The 19,064-nt window shown below is 47.3% G+C and overlaps 1 protein-coding gene across 18 annotated transcripts in view; it reads right to left on the reverse strand.

Moving 5' to 3' along the window:
- Positions 1-19,064, reverse strand: part of TTC7B (tetratricopeptide repeat domain 7B) — a 249,175-nt gene that overhangs the window by 52,518 nt on the left and 177,593 nt on the right. For 11 of the 18 annotated variants that reach the window (XM_028496321.2, XM_028496318.2, XM_028496322.2 and 8 more), the window contains 4 exons: positions 16,886-17,002; positions 10,221-10,318; positions 5,871-6,032; positions 3,451-3,501 (listed from right to left, as the gene is read on the reverse strand). In XM_028496321.2, the coding sequence (XP_028352122.1) occupies positions 3,451-3,501; positions 5,871-6,032; positions 10,221-10,318; positions 16,886-17,002 (428 nt within the window). Of the gene's footprint in view, positions 1-104; positions 579-3,450; positions 3,502-5,870; positions 6,033-10,220; positions 10,319-16,885; positions 17,003-19,064 lie in introns of all 18 variants that reach the window. The other 7 variants (XM_024130959.3, XM_024130957.3, XM_024130960.3 and 4 more) reach the window with 5 other exon arrangements.

Consider the following 19,064-nt stretch of genomic DNA (forward strand, 5'->3'; position numbering starts at 1 on the left):
CCTATTTCAATATCCAAGGCTCATCATTCAAAGGGATCTCAGAGCCAATAATTCTGTGAAGCAAAAGGCTCAGTAAATTATGTGGCCTAGTTATGTTCCATCACCTGTATTTTCACAAGCAGGGTCACTGAGTGCATGGCATGCATTTATATTCCAGCTACCCTTTTGGCTGTTCTGGTCGCATTATGTAAGCTGCTATGGTCTGAAGGATGTCCACCTTCCCTGTCCCCTCATATCTTCACAGCATGTAGAAGATGAACAGGTCTCAGATGCAGCCCTGCTGCCTGCTGACTTGGTGAGCAACACAGTCCAGGAACAACAGACAGCTATGTTACTTGATGTGCGAAAAAAATCCTCTACCAAAGAGACATCAGTAGGCGCATCTCACAGGTGTTTGCTCAGGATTCAGGCCGCTCTTTGCTTCCCGGCCCCGGAGAGTTAACTCGGATGCCTCATATGCATGAACGTGACAGAATGTAGAGCATGTGGCTGCGCCCCAAGTTCCATCTCTCTCCTTGTCACCCACATTCTTTCTGCCTAATGCCGCCGCAGCAGATACTTGCCCTCCCCACGTTTTTCTGAAAAGAAACCGAGTGTGCAGAAATTACCCACTGCTAATAAATCTCTGTACTTATTTTCCCTCAGTCCTGAAGGGATTCAATAGTATCTGTCAGTAGAGTTTATTCAGCTTCCGGCTCTTAGAAGCTGTGCCCCCAAAACAATGAAAGAATTAAAGAGAAGCAGCAGCTCCTCTTCTTAAAGACCCTGCAAACTAAACAACGATCTGAATGACCAAGCATTCTGCCCGAGAGCTTTGCTTAAAATTTTTCGTTTTTAACAGGAAAAGGATGCCTGTTTCTCAAGATAGGGCTCGCGTGTAAATCGGTGCAACACTTTGGGCTGCTGGCAGCCCAGTGACCTCACACCTGGCCCCTGGGCTCGAAGAACCCGAACGTCCTTGGACCCGAGGAGACAGTCATGACTGCCTCTTCTTTTCTGAGGCGGGAGGAGAGATACGAGCGTCCGCTCTCACTTCGGCACTCAAATTAGGCATATTTTTCTCTGCACCTTAAAAACATGAGCCATTTTCCTCCACTCCCCACCCTGCCAAGCCCGGGCGCGGACAACTCCTATCTTTGCTGGAGGTGGTCCTGCCTCTCGGGGAGGCCGATCTGGGGGTGGTGGGCTCTTCACGGCACGCTGTCAGAGATCTCCCTTCCGCATTCTGAGCCCTCGGGGGCTGCCCCCTGCCCTCTTCACAGCATGTCCACCCACGTGATGGGGCCGCGGGGCTGGGGCGGATTTTGGGGCCGCTGCTGGGTCTATCCAACTCCCACCGACTATGGGGCCTCTTGGTTGTGGGTCCCGCCGATCAATAGCTCTGGGGGTCATTCTAGTAGATACTTTCCTTTTTTCACTGAGTGAAAAAGGAGGTTAAAGATAGCCAAGGAAATCTGGACAGCCAACCCATGGTCCCAAGACGAGATCACAATTTCCAAATGACTTTAACAGAATATCAAGCACAGTTGAAACCTGACAGGATGTGCCTTCTCTTGAAAGGGGAAAGTCCTTTCCAGGGAACGCTTTCGGGAAGGATCCCCCTAAGGCAGGGGTATGTGGTCACCAGTGGGCATGCGGGGCCGGCCTGCGTGCTGCTGATGGGCGGAGCTGAGCAGCGCACATGCAGGGAGGGGCCCGCTGTGAGGGTGAGCCGAAGAGACGGCTCTGGGCGGAGCCAGCACCTTCCGGAGGACTACAGCGGGCAGAGGCTACCCACCTCCTCAAACCCTCCCCAGTGCATAGCCACGAGGCCGTGTCGCTGGAATGAGGTGTCCTTCCGCCTGGCAAAGGCCTTTGTCTCTGATGCAGCCGATGGGAGAAGCCTCCCGGGCTCAGGCCCTAGTCTGATTGCTGGTCACACGCTCAACTTCTCCCCGAGTGCCATTTATTATTGACTTGTCCATCTCCTAAAATTCCATCTGACCTTGTTTAAAGAAAGACACCCCAGAACTACTTAAGGAGAGTTCATTTTAATTTAATTAAAATGGCAAGAAAAGGTTTATACTTGAATCATTAGGGCTGAATTTTTTAAACTGCCACTCCTCAAAAGCAGTGGGGTCTTCACTAGAGTGAAGATTTTTTTTCACATGTAGCTGACAAAAATGACTTTATTCTATTAAGCAGTAGCAGAGGGTGAAATTCACCCACCTGACTAGTCACTTCCCGATCGTGACAGATGTTTCTGAATGTTAGAAAAATGCAAAGTCAATAATAAAATGCCAGCCACAGTGGAAGGAGACAAAACTACTACCTTGGCTTTATTTCTCACCTTACTTCGTTTGAGAGGTATGTTTTCTCGTTAATGTCTATTCTCTTGTCCTGGTTCCTAAAGAGAGCAGCAGTTTCACCAGAATCGGTGATAGGAAAAATGAAGCTGAGCACCCAAAGTCAGCACGTTCTCGGGGAGAAGAATAAAACCTCAACCCACACTTCTCTCCAGAATGATGACTGCTGGGGCACTCACTGCTGGGGGCGCCTGGGGTCCTCAGGTCTCAGGAGTGAGGGCAGCGCGGGGGGGTCCTGGCAGCTGCGTTCCAGGCCGGCTCTCCCCACCTGGCCGGTCACTGCCCTCTGGAGGCTACAGAGTCTGGGCTGCAGCTCCGGGAGAAAGGCACCTGGCCGAGGCTAGAAATCAGGATCAGCTACCGGCAAACCCCAAAGGTGTGTGTGAACAGAATAATTAGTCAGCTAAGACCTTTACAGATGAGGAAGCTAAGGCCAGGAAGGTTAAATGAGTTGCCTGGATTCCTCTGCAGAACTGGCCCCTGAACCCAGGTTTCCTGACCCTCGAGAGACTTGGAGCTGTTTTTATGGAAATAGTTAAGTCCCTTGTAGGAACGCATCAAGCCTCACTTTAACATATTTAAAGGGAATTGCTTAGTCTGCTTTAAATTCTGGTAGAAGTAGTTTAAGTTTTATGATGTCTGATTAGCTTATTTTAGGAAAGCGAATTATTAGAATTGTTTTCTATGAGCAATAATGGTTGAACTGGAAAGGAACTTTCAGGTTCAACTAGTCCCCTCTACCCCAGATTTACAGATGAGCCGCACTGGGGAGGCTGGACGTCTCACACTTTCGATCAGCCCCCGTGGGGGGGCTGACCAAGCCACTGCACGCCCCTACTTGGGCATCCTTCCCGCAATGCCTTCTTCTGTAGTCCTTCCCAGACAAGTGCTGCCTCCTCAGTGTTTACACCCGAGCTGCGGAAAGCATTAGAGAGCCTGGGAGAGCTGGGCCCCAGCGGGAGGGGTGAGCAAGCGGGTGGCAGCTTCAGGTCCAAAGCCATCTCAACATTCCTGATCAACGACCACAACACACACTGCATGGTGGGGTCAGCGTGATTCTGGAGACCCTCAGAAAAGTTAACAGATAGATCGGTAAACTACTTACTAACTGAAAAAAGGGAGGGAAAACCATGAAAGTATACTTCTGGAGAGTTGCCTTGGAACGACAAATCAAACCAAAAATTAAAACCAGGAAACAAACCGTTGAAAAATCAAAATTAAGGCTAAAAAAGCAAATGGAGTTCTAATAACCTTCCAACTGTAAGGCTGGCTGTCTGGAATCAGATTTCAATTCAAGAGTGACATATGTTTTTCCACTGACAATGATTTTTCCTTTTTTTTTTTTTTTGAAGCAAAGAAAGGCCAACTGGGCATTCCCCTCCACATTTAAATGTTCACTCAGCACATGAAAGCTGACCAATTCATGTAATGTGTTTTGTTTCCAGGGCAGGAAATTCCAAAGGGAAGGGAAAAATAATCAAACAAGCAGTTTTCAGATCTTTCCACACGTTAACCCTAATCATGATTCCAACAGTTTGTAGGGTTGGGCTAGCTTTCAATCCTGGGAAGTAAAGGATTGGAGGGAGAAATTCATAAAACTTCAGGTCTTGGCTATCTGTCCTAAGGGAAAGAGTTGGGATTCAAATTCATTATAATTTTAATCAAGAAATTCTACATTTACTAGCAATGTATGTTATGTTTTCCCTTCTCTAACTAAATGTTGTATTTATGGGGCAGGGGGAGGGGACCAGTCTTACTTAAAACACCTGGTTACTGGCTATGCACTCCCTAAGGATGGAAGATGACTCAGAGCTTCACAGAGAATAAACAACCGAGCACTGCTTGGTACATATTACGTTCAGCAGAAAGCCCAGTGGGTGCTCATTGCCCTAACAATTTGCTAATTAATCTGATATAAGGTGCCCCACCAGAAGAGTCTGGACTTCAACCTTCAGAGGTTTAAAGGGACACAGGGCTCCTTGGGATGCAACAAGATTACTGGCAGGGTGTGGAGGTAGGTGGGTTCACTGTGCAAACAAGAAAGGATGGAGCAGTGGGAACATCTAACGTTATTCTAGAACAGTAAGATCCCATTTTAAGACCCCCCCAAAATTGGGCAAAAGTCAATGTAATAAACAATTTTTTCTGGAAAAACCAAAGCAGAAAAAAACAAAGTTGGCAATTGCCCGTAGGCATCATGTTAAAGGGAAAATGTCTATTTTAAGAAGTGGATTAAAAACAACATAAGCAGTTTGTAAATTTTATCTTCATCTTCCATTTCATAAAACTGGGATTGCCGTTGAGGCTGAGCTCAGAACACAATATGCAGACGAGTCAGGTCAGAGTGTTTCTTGGTTTGAATTATTTATCTTATAGATCATAGTCTCCTTTCTGCCCGACTCTGTGTGTGTGTGTGTGTTTAACACAGCAGGTTACCGTCAGAAAGATAAGCGCATTAGGGAAAGTAGTTCTTTCTGGCAGCAGCTCCCCTTATGAGCTTTTGTTTAGCCTATAACTGAGTGCTTGGAACAAAGATGAGCCCTTTTAAATCATGGACATAGAGATTAAATTTTCTGGCCGTGTTGCGGGTAAAGTGAACATTAAATAGATGAGTGGAAGAGCAAGGGTGGATCTCCTGGTGAGATCCATATTTAGGTGCCATTTAAGGGCTTTATCAACCAGTGTCTCATTTCAATACAGGGATCTTTTTCTTTTTTTCCATTGACAGGTCCCTGAACACCCTAAAACAGACTTTCAAATTTCCCTATTATTTAAAATCAAGATTAGATTAAAATACTGTTCAATTTCCCCGCATAGTTTCATGACACAAGCCCTACATTTTCCTTCCTTGCAAACAGAGAACAATTTATAGCATTGTTTTTCAAAATGTAGTACACAACCCACTGGTATCAGGATCATAAGAAGGTATTTTATAAATCCAGATTCTTGGGCCCCACCTCAGGCCTCCTGAATCATAAACTCCGGGGGTAGGGCCCAGAGAACCCACAGTTTTCAAAGCTCTCTGGGTGATTTTAACGCACAGTGAGGTTTGAGAACCACATACTTAAAAGGCATATGACCGATATCTTGAGAATACTACCTTGATTACTATATACTTGTTGAATTAATTTCTAAACTGAAAACCAGAAATAATTAGGAGTAAATTATTATTTGCAAAATGTTCTAATTTGTCTTTTTAAAAAATGAGATCTGTATGAATTTATAGCAACTCCAGGAAAGCACAGAAGTCCCCAAGAACTAGAAGCGATGTTCCAGAGAAGCTTCTATTGATTCTGCTCTAAACAGATTTCCTTTACTTTTTAAAAGGGAGGTTGGAACTTGGGCACCAAGGTCTCTTTCTGCCCGGCACAGTTTTTGGATTTTCAAACTAGCAAGATTTTCTCTCAGATAAATTTGATGGAGTTTCCAATCCAGCTTATCAGTTAGGAAGATTATCAGAAAATAAAACATCAGGCAAATGAAGCAGATCTAACAAGAAAGGAAAAAACCATAAACCATGTTTACACAGAGAGGGTTCCTGGCGGGGACCTGGGTCACTGACTGAATGAGCTGCCGGGGGCCACACAAAGGTATCGGGTTTGGGATGAGAATGAAGATGAGAAGATACAAACAGGTGGAGAGGAGATTCGGTTCTTGAAAGAGAAGAGGAGGAGGAGGAATCTGACACTAAAAAAGTGAAAGAGAAAAAAAAAAAAGGATAAAGGCAAAAAAACTTTAGAAACACAAAGAAAAAAAATAAACTGGCTTTTAATATACTCACATAAGCTGCAAAGAAAATGAGGTCATGTAATACACAATCATTCCTCTACTTGACAAGAGAATACATGTGCTTTTCGAAGAAAACAGATCTGCTGTTTTTTCCACTGGTTATTTAATTGTTCTGCAACAACACCACGGCATAAAAACATCTCAGATTTACCTGGGCACAGATTCAGCAGTATGATCCATTGAAAATAATACCTCTTTAACCTAGAATACCCAGGACATTCTGGAGGAAAAGAAACTATTTGCTTTTCAATTGGAGAGGATTAGAACTTGACTTTTCCTTGATTTGTTTTTTATGAGAAGCACTTATATAAAGTTTACTCGAAAACTAAGGTCTTTCTAGGTGCAGATACTGAGGTGCAACAATGGGTCAGGTCCCCGAATGGTGACAATGGAGTCTAAGCTTGCTAAGCTGGTCTACGGTTGGGTCCACTGGCCGGGCACTTTGAAAAGGAAGCTATTACTGTCACTTCCATGTCTTCAGCTGGAGAGATACACAGCAGTAGGGAGAACCACCGCAGTGACAAATTAAAATTTTTCCCAGACAAAATGGATCAAACTTTCAAGGTAGAAGAATCATTACTACGGATCGGTGTCTGGTAATATCTACCAGTGATTAAAGATAAATCTCCTTACTCCACATCCTGTTTTGAAGGCAAAAGGAAGAAAAAGGATTCTTTTTCCTCCTCTATTTAAGGAACTAAAAACTTATTCCAGAGAAAAGACAATGATTCAGAGCTTCAAAGTTAAATGACTGTCACTCCATTTGATCCCTCTCTCTTGATGGCTAGGACCTATTGGATGACAGAGGTGGGGGGAAGGGGACCCAGAGGTGATATTAGAAGGGAAAGCATATTCTTTAAGGGTTTGTTTTTTCAGTCTGCCACATCCATTTAATAAAACCAATGTCCACTCTTTAGCCACAGTGGACTCAGCTAGTCCAAAGCTTCTAGACATGGGTTCCCCTTATGTTATTGCTCAGATCTGCATATGGACAATTTCAGAGGTGGAAAAGCCATACCCCAGTTAATTATTCACTTTCCAAAATCAAGAACACTGAGCCTGTACTTTATAATGACCCAGATGTATAATAATGGTATCTCGGTTATATTTTTATAACCGAGCTCTTATCTGTTTGACATATATACGGAAATTGTAACAGGCAAAATATGATGTCTGAGATCTGCCGCAAAATATGATGTCTGAGATCTGCCTCAAAATAGTCTACAGAAACTAAGTGTGGGACAGCAGAGATACAGGAAAAGAGAATAGGAATTATTGAAGGCTGGTGGTAGGTACATGGGGATTCATCACACGAGCATTTCTATTTTGGTATACTTGAAATTTTTCCACAGTAGAAAATTTTTTAAAAAAGGAAATAAATTTTAGCTCTGGAAGACAAAAACAACAATCCAAGAGGGCCTGTGGCTTCACAGAGGAGTCTACTGCACGTTGGGTGACTCAGAATTGGCAGCATCACAACCGTGGCAGGTCACCTCGGCTCTGGCCACACGTCTTTGCCGGCTGTGCTCTTGTCGGATGCATTTCGAAAAGCAGAGAAGCACTGCAGAAGCCTGAGGACGTTCTCCCAAACGGATGCAGAGGAATCCTCAGGGCATGCGTAAAGGGACACGTCACAGGGGCTGTGCAGCACGTATATGGTATGCTATTTTCAAGTCAAGGGACACGGGAAATAAGATCTAATCTTACTTGCATGGGAGGGTAGACAAAAAGCTAATAAAAACTGGTTATCTTTAGGGAAAGGCAAGATGGAAGGGCAGGGGTGGAAGAAAAACATCTCTATGGAAGCTTCGGCCTCAGAGTTTGAACCAAATCTGTGGGTCGTTCACGAGACAGGCAGTCCCCACTGACACGCTAATAAGAACCGCTGCCCTCTTGCGACCACCCGCGGGCTGAACTATATAAAACTGGGCTTTATCAATCAAGATGGAGGCATCTTTTCCATTTATAGGTGAGCCTTCCTAATTTTTTAAGTCTCTCTGATGTAAACGATCACTTCAGAATGTTTTACCATCATTTATAATCAGTCTGCGAGTGATAAGGCCTGCTAACATGGCCTTCCGTTTCTCTGATTCCTGGCCTCCTGGGTAAGTAACTGGTGGTGTGAAAAGCCACGATTTGGGGCTCTGGGGGCAGGGCCGGTGAGAGGAGTCTTGGAGGGAGTCGTGTGGACATACAACCGCACCAACACAATAAACTGGTCACTGGCCAGCGCCTGGGAGGCTGTGGTTTTGTCCTGTTGTCCAAGGGCACCTGCCCCAGGGATCCAGACTCCAACCCCCCAGGCTCCAGAGTGAGGGAGAGCAGTGTCCGCTACGGACAAGGGGCAGCGACCCCCGACTCTGCCACGGAGACACGCCTCGGCTGGAAGCTATGGCACCTGATGTTTAACCTGAAGTGGGAACCTCCTGGAGGCTCTGGGGAAAAGGTCCCAAGGGGCAAAGGGGAGAATGCATCCCAAGGGCCTCACTCATTTTCTCCCACTGTCTGTGTTTAATGTGATGTGGATGAAAGTCTCAGACCTCAGAGGAAATTAAGGTCCCGATCAGCTGGAGGGGAAGGGGGTCTGAATTTAGTACGAGTGTCCTCGCAGGGTCCTGGGGGTAGGGGAGAAGGGGAAGCTGGCCCTGGGCAGCCGCAGCAGCTGTGAGCCAGCCGTAGGGAATGTACCTCCCTCTCTTCTCTCCCTGGGGTCCGAGCCTCACCTCTCAGTGGCTCAGTCCTGACGGCCTGACCTTCTCTTTCCTGCGGCGAGGGGGGCTACACACGTCCCTCTAGCAGGCCTGGACCACGAGCAGAACTCTGCCGTGCCATCCCAGGTCAGGGTCTGCCTGGTTCGCCGTCTAAGCCCACCAGTGACTGCCCCTCCACCCAGGGGCCAGGCTACTCCAGGGGCGAGTTTCTCTGTGGCCCAGCTGGCCTGCATTTTGAGCAGTGGCTGCAAGCCCTGTTAAACTGCACTAATTTATAATTCATGCTGCTTCCAATGCCCAACACTCTTTTGACCTAGGAGGCCCAGGGCCCTGGGATCAGGCTCCTTCAGCCGACTTTAAATTTGGTAAAAGGGAGACTAGCACAGGAAGGCAGGCGGCTGTGAGGACGGGCTTGGGTGAGTACCGCACCCGGCTCTCATTGCCACCTGGGGAGAGATTTTCCAAGGATGGCTGTGCACGCCTCAGGGCTGCTCTCTGGCTCTTTGGAGGGGCTTGGTCAGGAGCCGGGACCTGGCACAGTGCAGGAGAAAGACCCGGAGGCTCCTTTCATGAAATCAACCCACAGAAGACCAGGCGTACCCAGACAGCGATTCAGCCTGACCCAGGGCCCTCTGGGGTGGCGGGAGAAGCAACAGAGCCAGCTTCCAAATGATGCTCTGGAACTACCCCTGAGGCTCAAAGCGCCGTGGATTTCTTTACATTTTGTGGGTCTGTCGAGTCCTCTGAATTGCCACTGAAAAGTCAGGATTACTACTAAAGTTACTTGTTTGGAGTTCTGGAGATCACAGAGTTATCTTTACCCCTCTGTACTTAGGCACCTGTGGAAACGCAAATGATAACTGAGGTGTAAATATTTGCTCCGAGGCAGTAAGTGCCACAAGCTTCCTCGTGGGGTCAGTAGATTCAGAAGCTCTGAACCCACCTGCCTCTCCCTGCAGGGTTTTTTTGTGGGGTTGTGTGAGTTCATATGTGCAACTGATTAGAAACCAAAAGCTTGATTTTAGCAAGGTGTGAAATCTAAAGAAAGAGAAAGACACAGAAAAGCAGAGGGGAAGCTTGATGGGGATGGGAACAGCCTAATTTTAGTTTCGAATTTTCGGATCCAAGAGCAAGGGGAAAAATAGAAAGATTTCAAAGAGCTGGGCTGGGCAAGTAATACTACTTCCCCCACTGTGAACACACACTTGAAAAAAGACACTGGAGAAAATGCACCTCAGGTGAGAGTTTAGCCTATTTGGGTGAGGACTTCTTCCCACCCCAGGCCCTGATGGTCTACATCCCACACGGCTTGGGGCCAGGCCCCATGTCCCTTCAGGTTGACACCATTTCGGCCCCTCTGGCTTTTTATTCTCACCTGTCTCGGGATCGCTGAAGTCTGGCAAAGTAATTGTATTAAGCTGTCGTCTGTCAGCAATGGTTCTATCTAAGAGGCTGCTCCCACGTCCAGAATCACTGCAAAACACAGCTACAAATGTCAGTCATTTGAAGGGTGGGCAGGGGAAGGAAACAGAGTCAACCAATCCCGACTCCTGAAATGCAGCAAAACCTTCTGTGCATTTTGTGAGCCTCTTCAACACCTTTCCACTCGTCACCGGGCATCCTGCTTCCCCGCCCGGCCTGGGCTGGGATTCCTTTCAGGATCCGTATCACAAACACGGCTTAAACTGCACCCAGAGACCCAAGCTAATTTTCGTCTCTTTTGTGTCATTGTAAGACACAAAAATGAGAACTTCGAGCCACGTTCACCATCCACCGTGTGGGGGAAACTGATGAGCATTCTGTGCTGGTAAGTCTCAGGCTCATCAAGCCCATAAACACATCACCCTCAGGCTGTCCTTAGGAACCAACGCTCTGCAGCAGTGCATCTAAGCCCTGGCTGCACAGAAAAATCACCCGGGGCATCTCTAAAAGCCACTGATGCCTGGGTCCTGCCCCAGACCAAATAAATCAGAAATTTCTGGTTTTCAAAGCTCCCCAGATGGTTCTAATGCATAGCCAAATTCAAGAACCACTGGCCCTTCCTTTTCAAAGGGTGATCACAGCCACGGCCTCGTTTGTGTCGAGTCACGTGGGAGACCACATCGGGACTAACTGGAATGAAACACCGTTAAGGGCCCTTGGCTCAGAAAGACTTTTTTTTTTTTTTTTTTTTAATTCTAAGAAGCTAGTAAGTAAAAAAATTTAAACAATTGCATTCTTTTTCCCTCTATCATGATATTCTATCAAAAGATGCATATCTGTCTCTTGAGGTTTGAGCCTTTAATGCTTTTCTTTGAATCCATTTTTTTTTTTTCCAATCTGGGGGCTCTACAAATGATTTTTTTTGTTAAGAAGTTCAAATTCCACAATAAAGGGACACAATTTCCTTCCTCTATGCAGCTGTTGCTAAAAGTGGTACAAACAAGATTTGCTATGAAACTTAATATGGTTTGCAGGCTGCAATTTCCACGTCCAGTGATGTAGTTAGAGAAATCCACAGGAAACAGAAGGAAACTTGCCTCAGTACAGACTGGTTTGTCAGCCTATACATATGACATCACTGGATACATGCTTTTTGGAATCTGTTCTATTAATTATTTCCATGACTGAGAAACAATAAATGTCTCTGAGCAGAAGACAGCATAAAAGTACATGCAAATTTGCATTAATCACATAAGCAACTGAATATTTCTAGCATTGATCTATTCATGCATGTATTTTTAATATAAATATTACAAAAAATACTACAAAAATATTGCAAAGAGTTAATTATCTGAATGTTGCAATGGCTCCCCACTTAGGAGTTTTTCGGAAGATCTTATCTCAAAATATAGTGAAATTTTTCATCACCTTGGGGATTCCAGGACACACAATGAGGTCTTGGAATTGCCAAGGAGGGATTTGCCTGGGTTTTCAGTGGACCAAATCACAGTAAGTGGATGGGAAATGTCTGGTTCAGCCACAATCCTCCAGGCTTCTCATTTCACCAAGTATCAGAGCACAGGGTTGGCTGCTGCATGTCATGCTGGGTCCTGGAACCCAACCAGGAGTCTGGGTTCTTATCCCACATCTGTCACTAATGGTAGGTCACTTTGAGCAAGGCCCCTTTCTCTGTGCCTCAGTGACTTCCCTGTGAGGTGAGGATAAGGATTGTCTTCCCACACAGAAGTGTGTCAGGCTGAACTGAGGTCATGGAGACAGAACATTCAGAAGAATTATAACTTCTGGACACCCGCCAGGTGTCCTTATAAATACCATGCCTCCAAACATGCATCTGGGGTTAACAAGGCTGGCTGACTTCTGGAGACAACTTATTCCCAGCTGTCTGGTGCAACGGTAGGTGTGGAGAAGCTGAGTTAAGGACCTCCTACTCCAGATGTTATAAACCCCAACTAAAACGAAGATCTTAACTTATGAACCTCAGCCAATGATAGGGACAAAGGACCCATTCCCCGTCCACCAGCTGAGAAACAATATTTGGTTACATTCCTTAGTTTATCTCCATAGTATTTGTTTATCTCCATAGGATCTGTTGCTTATCTAGCAACAAATAACTATTCACAATGGAGATGCTTTCATTTCCACTCTGACTGTTGTGACTGACTGAGAATTTTGCTGGATGCTTTAAGCAGGTTTTAGTTCTTTGTTTATATGGTGCAGAATTTGCCTTTGCCATGATCCACAGGATGCGGAAGAAGGGGCAGAGCAAGGCCTGGCCTCGCGCTCTCATTCCGGCCAGCCTCTCTCCCGCAAGCCTTCCTCTCTCCCTCTGGGACACATCTGCTTGGGCACCTCTGTGGACCACCTCCCCCTACAGCTCAGTCCCCTCACCTCTCCTCTGCCTGGCCCTTAGGTGCCAGCACCACCTCCAAAGGAGGATGACAGGAAGGAAAGGAAAACCATTACTGGTCAGCGGTGTTAGTAGAGGGTTTAGGGAAAGGAAACCGGAAGGAACCCCAAATCCACCGCACATAAGCTGCAGAGATGCACATATGTAGATGTACACCTCCAGGTAATTTCTATTCCCTTAAAGAAGGGCTGAAAATCCAGAGTATACTGTACTGATGGTTAAGTTATCCTGGAAACTGGAAGCTTCTCTTGGAAATCCTCTAACACAGCTACACAGAGATTAAACACAAGAGGCAAGCTGATGGTGGACTGGGAGCCAGAACCCTGGGGTCCTTGTCACAGCTTTGTCCTTTCCCAGCTCTGAGACAGTGCCTGGCACACAATAAATACTGATGTAATAGAGGGGCCTTGGATAGGAAACCAGAACACTTCCCAGGCAACTTAAGGCTGGATTACATGAATCAAGGCAAGTTCTCAACATTCCCAAACTCAATTTTCTCATCAGTAAAATGGGTCTGATGTAACACGACATTTGCCCATTTTATGGGGCTACTTTGAAGATGAATGAGAGCACACTTTGTAAAAAGAAAAGCTCCACCAAAATACGGATGACTAGTAGCCTGAAATGGGGTTTCCAATTTCCAACTGAGGTTAGAGCAAAGAAACTGTCTTTTGAAAAAATGTTCATATGCTATTCGTTAATGTGATTGAAATGGGACTCGGGAAGAAAAACTTTTCTTCCGATCATATGGCTACATGATGGAGATGGTCTGAGCGGCAGTGACAAGAGGGAGAAGAAGTAGTTAATAATAAAAAATAAAAATAAAGGAAAAAAAGCTGGTTGTCAATTCAGAGAGGCAGCATGGGTGATGGAGAGAGCTTTGATGTTCGGCAGACCTGGGTTTGAATAATAGCTCTACTAGATGTTTAATTGAGAAAACTAGGGCAAGTTCTTTAATAAAAGTGAAGTGCAGCTTCACTTTTATTTTCTGTGAAGTGGAAAGAACAGTAGCTTTCTTGCAAGGCTGAGGCAGGGGTTGAGGAGAACGTATAAACGGCTTAGCACGGTGCTGGCACAGAGAAGGTACAGCATCCCTTGCTGAAGCACTGGATCGTCTGGCGAGGCTCCGGCCAGAAGTCACACTGTCTTAAGTGGCCAAGTCAACGCGCACAAGAGCTGAGGGAGCTGTGCACTTCAGCAGGAGAGAAGACGGAACGTGAGGCGGATTTCTGTCCTAAAGGCACGCAAAACTGCAGGCCTCGGGAAATAAACCCAGGCTTCTGAAGTGACCAACACTTTGCCAAATGTACACTCAGGAGAACGCCACCCACCCTTTGCTCACAGCAGGAGAAGCGTTCTCAGCCTGCAGGGACCTCTCTTTGGCCTAAGGCTCCTATCAGCGACCGGCCCAGAGGGCGGTGCTACTTCAAGCAAGAGTGAAGAGGAGGGACCAGGAAGCGAGGTCTTGTTTCCGTTTGGCCCTGTTACTGCCCGTGTCTTCTTCTGCGCCCCTTGTCCCACCGCTCTGGAGGCCTGTGCCAGCCCCTGGGTGGGGCTCTTGGGGGTGGCGAGCAGTGGGGCGCCCTGGGGGGGTGAGCTCAGGTCCCTCACACCTGAGCACACTTAGAAACACGGGCGCCTGAGCCCGGGAATCAGCGAGGCCCTTCTCCAGCTGGAAGCCAACTGCCCCCTGCCAGCATGCTTTCTGCTCAGTCTTCACGTCTTTTATTAAGCAGGGATGCTTCTCACCCACTTGTGCATGCTTTTCTATCCTCTTCTAAAACCCCGCGTGACCCGATTTGAGGCTGCTGGGCCCAGAGCTGCCCTTATCTGGAGAACTGCGGGGTATGCTGTCCCTGTCAAGACACTGCCCTGCCCTCTTCTGCTTTATTCTACTGCCAGGGTCACGCCCTCCCCGACCGTACTGGGGAGGATGTCTAAATTTGCACACTGGTGAGGGCTACAGGAGAAACATTTATTTATATCCCAGAGAAAACAGAGTTAAAAAAACAAACAGGAAACTCCTTAATAAGGGGCTGCTGGACTGCCAGCCCCGCTCCCTCGAGGCTTTGGGAGTAGCTGGAGGGAGCAGTTCCGTGGAGCTGATGCGTCCTCCTCCACCCACCCCCACCCCCAGCCAGACTCTGCACCCGGAGCCAGGGTCTCCCCCCAACCCCCCACCCCCCCCCGCTGCCTGGGCCCTGAAGGATCCTTCAGGGAGCTGAGCAAGTACGGACACAGCCCAGGCATTTGGTTAAGTGTTTTGAAAAAGCTTTCCAATTCTGCTATTTTTTCTTCTCCTCACATGCAATACTCTTGGTTGCTATGTGGGAAGAAATGTGGAGAGGTGGGAGAGGCGTGGAGAACCGAGGGAAAACTGGCAACGGGAAAGCTGACGGATTTATTTTCTCACTTCCAGAGCGGGGTACAGACAAAGGGATGTGCTCCAGTAGGAAGCAGCCAGCTCGGGGAGTATCGCCTGTAGCTGGGCTCGCGGCAAAGACCCTCCCTCAAATCCTGCTGCGTCTGGTACGCCGGGAGTGGGGACTTTGGGGGACATAAATATGGACATTTCCTATTTCTGCCTGCAGGCTTAGAAAAGTAGAATTTTTTAAAAATATTGAAATGATCTTTATCTCCAGAACATACCCACAAAAGGGAAGAGGCCAGTTTCACGATTAGCTTTTCACCCAGAGGAAGATGGGTCCCGTGGGCCTGGTAACGTGCCACAGGCTACGGTTAGGAAGGGGACTCCTGTGTAATTCTCATGGCTCGGGCTCTGCAAGCGGGGGGGCCTCCCGGCCAGGCTCCCCCATCTTCTAGCCACACCGCCCACGGGGCTTGTGGTCTCAACTCTGGCTCATGTCAGCTCATCAGGACCCGTCACCTCAACAGGGCCCTGATTTTGAATATATATATTTTTTTAACGGCAGAAACTTGTCAAACAAGATCTCACACGGAACCCCACCAGCACCCTGCTGCTTCTCTAACCGCACCCTACCTTTCCTCCCGCCCCCGCAGCGACTCACCAGCCCACCTGCCCGCCTCCTGCTGGGCTGGACTGGGTGGGCCACACCCTTGAACGCATTTACAATTTGACATACATTTTTAGGCTCCTGACCCTTAAGAGCAGAACGTGGGCTGTCCATACATCTTGCTGCGAACTTGAAAAATATTCGGAGCGTTTGAGCAGTTGTTTGAATTCACCTGAATCGTGAGGTCCCTTTTCATTAAATCACTTCCTTCACAGGTCAGGGCACACTTTGTAATCTAGACACATGCCGGGAAACACTGCTCAAGACTTGAAGATGGTGTTTTTCGGGGACATGCTGGGAGTTGACTAGTGGACCTTCCCCAGATTATCTGCCTCTGCAGGGTGGGTGCCTTTGACTGACTCCGACTGGCTGGGCCATTTCACAGCTCTGTGGGGCAGAGTTGGCCAGCAGAAAACCTATGAATTTTGTCTGGTCGAGATACAATCACTGTCCGCCCCGTAGAAAAGATAACCCCAAACAATGTATTTCATTGTTCTATAGAATATTATTGTTTTTATATTTATTTGCAAATTCATTTCAGCAAGTCTATTTTTCAAATCCTTCTTTGAATGGGTCTTAACATTTTACTGCTTCCCTCATTAGTTAATGAGGGAAGTAAAATCTTTCATATGTGCTCATCTTTTATGTTTTATATGTGCTAATCTTTTATATTTGTTTGAGTCATGATTTTAACTTTTTGAAAATTACACTTTATCATGTCAAAAGCAATTTCTACTCTCCTTAGTAGCATGTGGCCTGTTGTCTATGCAGGTCTTTTTATGAGAACCCCATCTGGAATATATAATTGACTAGTCTATCCATAAATCACCAGAAAGATAAAGACTCGTCAAAGGGAATTACGTAAATGGCTGGCTGAGAGAAATCAGATGGAGACCAATTGGAAGTGAGCCTAGAGGGCCACCGTGGCAACAAAAGCATAAGAAACCCACGATTTGGAGATCTCATCAGACACTAAGAGAAAATCTCCTTAAAAATGTAATGTGTGAGGTTCCACTGCTCTTACCTGTGGCTCCCGGGGGCCTAGGGGTGCACAGGGGTGGAGAATGTGTCCTGCTAAATGCCAGTCGGGGATGGACTGAGAGGCAGGGGCCGTGCAAAAACCACGCACAACAGGTGCCGCCGCTGGCCTCTTACCTGGGATTGGTAAGATTGTAGCAGGATTTCCAAATCTGTAGCATGTGCTTACAAGTGAGGAGCGCCTCATCCGGGCCCCGGCACAGCGACTGCAGCTTCACTTTGGAAAACAGTAGTCTGTGGTGGGGAGACAAAGGGAGGAAAGAACACAGCTCAAGCCAGAGTCCCCACCAGAACAAAACAAAGTAGCCAGAAGCTCTGTACTCCTTCTAGAAGGGGGCGTCCAAAGGCTGGATCCGAGGGAAGCAGTGGCAGGAGGGCCGAGGATTCCAGAACTCCCGGCTCAATACCTGCCTTTGCATAAGTCTCACCCCCAAGGCCAATGCCCGCACGATGCCACCATGTGTGGCCAGGTTAAACGTATCGGAGTGGCTAATTTCATTCAGAACACAGGGATTTTATTAAGACCGTGCTTTTTAGAACAAAGCCAATTTATTTGCAAAACTTCAAAAATGCATCAAAAGCGAATCTTGATTTATTTACAAAATTACACAGGAGATGTAATTATCTACATAAATATCTACAAATAACCTTCCACAATGATCCTCATCTTGGGAAGGAGATGAAAGCCTGAGCCGAGGGCACATAAAAAGGGGGCCTCGGGCTAAGGCCCTCTCCTCTTTGATCTTCTCCAGCCCTGCTCTGTAGGGGCTAGGACTTCACCAAGTCACCCATAGTCACCCACTACCTCTTCCCAATTTTTTTTTTACCACCGATGGCTTCGCGTTCCGCCCAGACCTTCAGGGCACTAAGCTTAGCCCCTTCTCCCTTTCGTGGCCCCTCAGAGCCGCCCCGCCCCCTAAGTCTACTTATGTCCCTCTAGACATCAGCTCCCTTGGTCCCTGGGCTTATCACTGCTGTCCTTGTGAAAGCCCCAGCCTGAGCCCAGGTACCGTCCTGACGGTCTTGCTGTCCACTCACCTGCCCGGCTCTAGGAAGTCATATAATAAAGATCTCCAAAAATCATTTTCACTCCCAGCTCAAGAAACTACAATGATTCCTTATTGACTGTAATAATAAGTCAAAATTCCTTATCGAGTCCTTTAAGACAGGGGTACGGGTCCGCGGCCTGTTAGGAACCGGGCCGCACAGCAGGAGGTGAGCGGCGAGTGAGCAAAGCTTCATCCGCCGCCCCCCATCGCTCGCATTACTCCACCTGAACCACCTGCCCTGCCTCCCACGGCCCCCCCACCGGTCCGGAGAAAATCTGTCTTCCGTGAAACTGGCCCCTGGTGCCCAAAAGGTTGGGGACCACTGCTTTAAGACACTCTGCCCACTGGCCCACTCCTATGTCACCATCCCATTCAGTGCCCTTTACTGCTACCAACGTAATTCACTGGCCAAAGGCTATGTTTTTATCCTAACTCTAAGAATATATGCCATGTTCTCAATCTTAATCTCTGCTAATCCACATCGCTCCTTAATTCTTCCTAAATTCAGCTAAAACTCCACCTCATCAAATAAGTCTTTCACACCTTTATCTTTACTCTGTGTGTATCATATTAGCTGGTGTTTGTTGTTAATAAAAAGAGACAAAGACAGGGAGGAGCTCCTGTTTTTTAAAGGTCTTCTATGTGCCCCGTGCTTGGCACTTTTACAAAACAATATCAGTGTTATCTTTGTAAGGACCCGTCTCAGTGGGGGGTTTTATCTCCCTTCGATAAAAGAACCCCTGGCCTCACTTCCACAGTGCTTAGAACTGTGTCCTGAGGTCAGTGGGCTTTAAATCAGCATTTGCTCACTGACTATTTTCTCTATAAACCGCAGAAGGTAAAGAAATATGTTTCTAGTGATTTAAGTTAGACATATAGGAGACTTCCTCACTACTCATTTGAAGGCAGGCACTTCGGAGGAGGAAAGACCGCCCCCTGCCCCAGGAGAGGTGGAATGAGGGTGGTCCTAACAGTCACCACCCGAGCTCAGGATGGGTTAGCACCAACCACTCCCTCCAAGTGGAACACAGGATGCCCAAGGGGGCGCTGGTGGCTCCCAGAGGGGTCAGGGCTGCAGCCTTCTCAAGCCTGGGTCTGCAGAAGCCTAGGACGATGGAATAACAGGCCAGGTAATGAGACGGATGGAGGCCCTGATCTACCAGCAGGTGGGCGTAAAGAGTGAGGCCAGGGCTTCCCTGGTGGCGCAGTGGTTGAGAGCCCGCCTGCCGATGCAGGGGACGCGGGTT

The sequence above is a fragment of the Physeter macrocephalus genome, chromosome 11 (assembly GCF_002837175.3).
Source record: "Physeter macrocephalus isolate SW-GA chromosome 11, ASM283717v5, whole genome shotgun sequence".
NCBI classification, from domain to species: domain Eukaryota; kingdom Metazoa; phylum Chordata; class Mammalia; order Artiodactyla; family Physeteridae; genus Physeter; species Physeter macrocephalus.